We start from the raw sequence: 6,000 nt of genomic DNA on the forward strand, positions 1-6,000 counted from the left end.
TTGATTATGACGCCTATTTATTAGCATTAATAAAATGCACAGTCCAATTTTTGCCGCATATCTTTATTTTTAGCAACAATAATGCATTGTAGAAGATATATAAAACGTTCAACTCTGATGCATCATCTCCTGTTTGGAAAAACAAAAGAAAAAGAAAAACAGACACACCGCTATCAACAAAATCTTTCTTTCGTTATAAAAAAAAGAGGAGGGTGCTGTAACTCCATTGTGAACATACTGAATCTGTTGTGTTGCTGTCGTGGTCCTCACCAAAATGGCTGTCAAACTTTCAAAGAAATACTAACCAGAGGATCAGTTTTGTATTTACTTGGAAAATAACCTATTAGTAGTCCTCCTTTTTAACACCATTTGTTTAAAGCAATAAGCATATCAACACATTTACTGACAGATAAAACACAGAAAAATATAAATGCAATGTAAAGATGCCCCTTTCTCAGGGCCAATATGTCATTCTGGCTTCTATGGGCAACGATGCGGATCCAGTCTCCCACATTAAAGATGTTTTATTTAGGGTTGAGTGATGGCAGGGCAATTTTCCAGCACATGGGTTGAAATGTGGGCTGTTCCATGGATGTCAATTCTGATTTCCTTAAAAAAAAAAAATGCAATAGAGTAGCTCTTCATATGCTGTTTTCGGACATCAATATGGGAGCATCAATTAGCAAGTTCCATTGTCTCTTGAATTAAACTAAACATCGGAAATGTTACGCTGCATTACAAACGCTATGTGCTGACTAGATGGATAGAATTGTCAACATACCATTGGCTGTAGAGTGTGTTTCATGTTGGGTGTCAATGATTTGAACACAACATACTGTATGGACTGGATGGATGGAAGGCATGTACATCCACAAGTACTAATTAACCACAAGCTTACACAGACTGGTTCAATTCGTTCTGCCCTCCACACAAAAGTGAAAGTAGTAGTCAGGTTGGACTTCAACCGTTTATATCTGGACTGTACGCCATTGAAATCTTCTCGATAAAACAACGGTGGTCTACAATGGGATGGAAGATTAGCACATTCCCAAAACGGAAGCTAGTCTTGGCCTCTGTCAACCACAAAGGAATAACCATGACACGGAAATTAAAACATTTATCAAAGGGTGGGGAGAGAGGGAAGCAAAGGGAGCCAAAAAGTGAAACAATGACACCACCTACAATAGAAGAAAGAAGTCATTTCTCTGGATGTTGAGAAAAATAGTTTTTGTTCTCTTTCCCAGTCAATCGTTTGCTCCCCTTGCCCTCGGTCTTGTCGTATCACTGTCCCTCCATCTTGTTAAAGGAGCAGGTGGAGATGGCGGGCGGGCGGCGGGTCACAGGGTGAGCTTGCAGTGACAGAGTTCTTTGTACATTTGCCTCCTCAGCCTGGGCATATCCAGCTGGCCGAAGCTGAACGGCTGCCCTAGTGCCAGACACTTGCAGTACTGTAGGACGGTGGGGGGCACATGAGGAGAAACATAGCAAGTTATTAGCGTGTAGCAACGACACAAGTAAGAAGTGTGCGTTCCTACAGTGAAGATCAACAGGCTCCATGTAGTAGGTGTGGGACATGCGGTCTAAAAAAAAAATCCCATGAATGACCAAGACAGTTGGTCTTCGGAGATGTAAACCCACCCGATCGGTCTTTAAACACATCCTTTATTCCCCATGCATTGTGGCTGTGATTTCATATCATGTTAAAGCGTTGATTGTTATACGCAGTCAAAAACAAGTTTCTCTGCAAGATTAAACTCAATGCAAAATACAAGGAAACGTGACGCAATAAGAGATCAACACAAGAAAATAAATGAAATGTCAAATACAATATACAGATTCATAGAGCCTGTGTTTGCCTTGTGTATCTATGTGTGTATATAGTGCATTAGGGTGGGTTCAGTGGGTAATATTTGCATATCTAATCTACCAAAATGTTGCAGATTACAGTGTTAATAAATGCTTGAAACATAAATATAGATTTAAGCTTATCTTTTTATTCTCTCAAAGTGCAGCAGATTGATGCATTTCCTTTAGGGCAATCTGAATTCCCACCCTAAGAACCTTTGTGACGCTCCAACTGATTTGAAATGGCTTGCCTCTCAAAATTCCCAGCAATTGTATTAATTGGTTCATTTAAATTCGCTTTGCATTTTTTCCTCACAATGTCATTATTAGCAGGCTACGCGAACAATATCTTGTTTTTATTTATTTCATTGAATTACTGTCAGTCCTGCACAACCCTTTGAATATTTAGCACACTTATATACAAATCTACCTCTTGTAATATCTGCACAGCTTTCCACCTCTCATACAGATACTGCATATATTTTTATTTTATTAAATAGAGTATTTTGTCATATTTTATTGTATGTAGTTTTTAGTATATCTATATTTCATGTTGATATAATGTTAAAATACACTTACAATTTATCTTAAACTGTGTTTATGTATGCACCATACACCAAGGCTAATTCCTTGTATGTGTAAACTTACTTGGCAATAAACAAGTTTCTGATTAGCTGGAACTAATGTGTTTTCATTTAAGATAAACACATTTAAATGAAAACATTTAAAAAGTATGCCTTTTTTTATTGAAGGACTAATATTATAACACTGCAAATTAAATCGTTATACTAGCCTACAATTGTAGTCTGTGATTTATTTATGGTAATTCTTAACTAATCAAGGTGCAAATAAGTTGGACAGCCCTGCTATGGGGGATGTGAGCTTTACCCAGCATAGTCTTCCATTAATCTGCACATGGACAATAACATGAGACTCACCTGTAGCACAAAAGCACCGCAGTCGCTGTCGTTGTTTTGACGACCCACATTCTGAAACAAACAATCCACAAAACATGAGCAACTCGCAGGACAATAGTTCAAGTACATAACAAAGCCATGGTAATGTGTGAGTGGCTGGCAGCGGCTCAGCCCACACAGAAAGAGCTTTGTGGAACTAGTAACCTGAAGCCGTGTCAAAAAGGAGAAAAATTCATCAGAAACAGAGCTCACCATTTTGAAAAAGCCCTTCCATCCCGTCAAAAAGTCTTGCTGGTCTTTTTTGATGGCCTCCGCTTGCAGATACTTAAAAATGTGCTGTAAACAAAAACAGAAAGACTTGAGACAAACTCTAGTCACAGACTTGTTTTATTAAGGAAGTCTTTATTGCCTTCCATAACAAGAGAGCCCACTATAAATAGAATTGATTGATTTAACCAGTGGAAAAGTTCAAATGGAAAACATTTTCAGTAAAAGAAGCATTGAGGGTCTCCAATGGCTTTTAGATATATTTTTTCAGAATAATCTACTACTAGGCGCCTGGGTTTGCTAAGTGGTCCTACCTTTGGGCAGCGTCTGTTGAGAGTCCGCTGAGAGTCAAAGTAAGTGATGGCTCGGCGAGGAATGTCCACACTGACCAGAGACCAATGGACCTCCAGGTGGATGGGGATCAGCAGCAGGTCCTTCTGAAAGATGTCAACCTGACAGGGAGGAGAGGAGGGAGAACTGATGTAAATACTACTGTGAATGGAATATATCCATACTTTGAAACGTTTGAACAAAGATGGTTAACCACTGAGAATATCGAGGCAGTACGATAAGCGTGTTGTCATTTCAGGGTCTCCTGTGTGTCTGTGTTGCTGCATGTTTGTGAAACTGATAGCTTATATTAGCTTAACTTACAGTGATGCAAACACAGGTATGGTGAAAAAAGAGAGAACTATTCGAAGCAGAAAAAAACAGCGTAATATACCATCTGACAAAGGCCTGTGCTATAATGCTTCAATTAACTGGCTATTCTTTATAATATACTCAGATCAATAGGAGACAGAGATGTTAAGTTTTAAATCAAGGGTTTTTATTATTATTTACAGCAGGGGTGGGGAACCTTTTTCCTTTACATTTTTACAACATCCTCCGAGGGTCGTACAAATGATTGAACTCAACCTCTGCTTAAAAAAACTAAAATCACAGCCCATTCATTTGGCCTTTCTTTCATGCTGTGCAAAGAAAAAGCAACCTCTTAATCCAGATATGCATATATATATATATATGTACATGACTCGCGCATGCATGCATGTGCACGGTTGTAGCATGACCACCAAAACAGAAAGATATGGACACAAGATGTGTGCAAATGTATTTAGTTTCCTATCCATGTGAACATGATTTAAGTGGGGGGGACCTAACCCCCGGGAAGATTTTTTTTTTAATATTGAAGTTAAAACCATCAACCTGGTGCACTTTGAGAGCAACATTAGGAGATCTATGGATACATCTCAACACCCATATGAAACAGAAATGTAAGCAGATTCTTCTTTTTGGATATTTTACAAATCATTTTTAACAACTTTTTTGTTACTGTCATATAGTATTTTATACCTGTTTTTCATTTAGTCTCCACTGTCAGTAACAACTATAATGATCATATCAAGGTGTGCCTTAACCTCACTGAGCTGAGGTTATTTGAGCCTCTCGGGAGAGAGCTCTCTTCCACTTGGTTGTAGAGAAGCTCTTTAAATGGGTTAAGGAGCTGTTTGTTCCACAACAAGTTGGAGGAGAGTCCTCTCCTCTCAGACTGTTACCTCATTCACACCAACGCAACTCCGGTTCAAGCTCCGTGCTAGAGCTTTTCAGGTTCAGAACCGGTTTTTCGGTTTAGCTCCGGCTCTTTTCACACTGCCCAGAGTCCGACTGTTGCTGCGTCATTGCGTCATTGTTTGAGTCATGACGTAACCGTTTGCGTGCCTGCTTCATAAAGCCAAACCGCGAGGAAACCCCTCACAGCTGACACCGACAACAACAACAACAACAATGGCCGATTGTGCTTCAGCTTCCTCTGTACCTCTTCGGAAGGCCAGATTCCCAGTAGGTAGCTGGTCTCTTCAGTGGACCACTGCTGCTTGTTAAGTTTCTCCATCGTTGTGTACAAACTGGATAAAACGCCGGCTTTTTGTTGTTGTTCAGGAGTTCATGCCCCTGCCCCGCCTCGACGTAAGCGTGACGTATGTGGTGCTTTTGCTCTAGCCGGACAATTTTTTGGTGCTCGAAATGAACCGGATTCCGGAGCTAAGAGGCTGTACCGCTACCCCCCACTCATAAAAAAATAGCACTTTACCCCTGCCTATGAGCTGATTATCGAGCCTTAATTGTAACAGTCGCAGGTGTACTGTGTGTGTGCGTGTGGGGTAGGACTGAACGATACATCGTGTCATGGCGATAACCGTGATATGCGCATGCGCGATATTCACATCGCAGGGACGTGCGATTTTAGTAATTTTTTATAATAATAATTTTCTTTTTTTTCTATTTTTTTTTTAGGACGTGCCATATTAAGTAGGTACATTAACTCAAACACGTCATGTTACAGTTATTTTGCTGCTCACTACAAAAGGAAAACTTGCGTCAGGGGTAATTGAGTGAGTGACATGCAGGCTCTGCATGCACAGCAAACCACCAATCACAATCATTCTTGATCAGATCACAGCAGGCCCCGCCCTGCTAGTTTGCAGACCATCAAAACACCGGTAAAAAATTAGCGAGGCACAGGAGGATAAATACCGACGAGAATGAAGATTTACTCCAAAAAGAAAAGCAAATCTGCCATCTGGAACGATTGGATACAAAAAGGTCTTCCTTTTCTTCATTACACAGATGACCCCTTATTTTGAGGTAAGCAACATGGCATTATCATGACATGTGGATCATGACTAGGTATGATGACAACCAGTTAAGATCCATTACGGTCCTGACTAAAATCCTTTCCGGTAAATAGTTATAAAAAAACGCAATATATATCAATAGGGAAAAAATATCGCAATGTCATCTTTTTTCAATATCGTGCAGCCCTAGTGGGGGAGTGTTGGAAGTAGAAAATCCACTGTAAGCGCCGCGGCCTGCCCGCCACTGTGGCTAAGCCCCGAATGTTTTCAGGTCCAGGCGACGCCCCTGGACGCATATTGAAGAGAGCCGTGGAGCAGCGTTCCCGGTCTCCTCCGTC

The 6,000-nt window shown here is 40.4% G+C and overlaps 1 protein-coding gene across 1 annotated transcript in view; it reads right to left on the reverse strand.

Annotated features, from left to right (window-relative positions):
- Positions 1 to 44: 44 nt before the first annotated feature.
- The window catches only part of senp3b (SUMO specific peptidase 3b), a 13,825-nt gene continuing 7,869 nt past the window's right edge, over positions 45 to 6,000 (reverse strand). Inside the window, exons 9-12 of the mRNA XM_010790983.1 lie at positions 3,344 to 3,481; positions 3,015 to 3,098; positions 2,784 to 2,834; positions 45 to 1,448 (exon numbers count right to left, since the gene is read on the reverse strand). Coding sequence (XP_010789285.1) covers positions 1,338 to 1,448; positions 2,784 to 2,834; positions 3,015 to 3,098; positions 3,344 to 3,481 — 384 coding nt within the window. The 3' untranslated portion in view covers positions 45 to 1,337. The remainder of the gene's footprint in view (positions 1,449 to 2,783; positions 2,835 to 3,014; positions 3,099 to 3,343; positions 3,482 to 6,000) is intronic.

The sequence above is a fragment of the Notothenia coriiceps genome, unplaced genomic scaffold, assembly GCF_000735185.1.
Source record: "Notothenia coriiceps isolate Sejong01 unplaced genomic scaffold, NC01 NC01_scaffold00034935, whole genome shotgun sequence".
Lineage (NCBI taxonomy): Eukaryota > Metazoa > Chordata > Actinopteri > Perciformes > Nototheniidae > Notothenia > Notothenia coriiceps.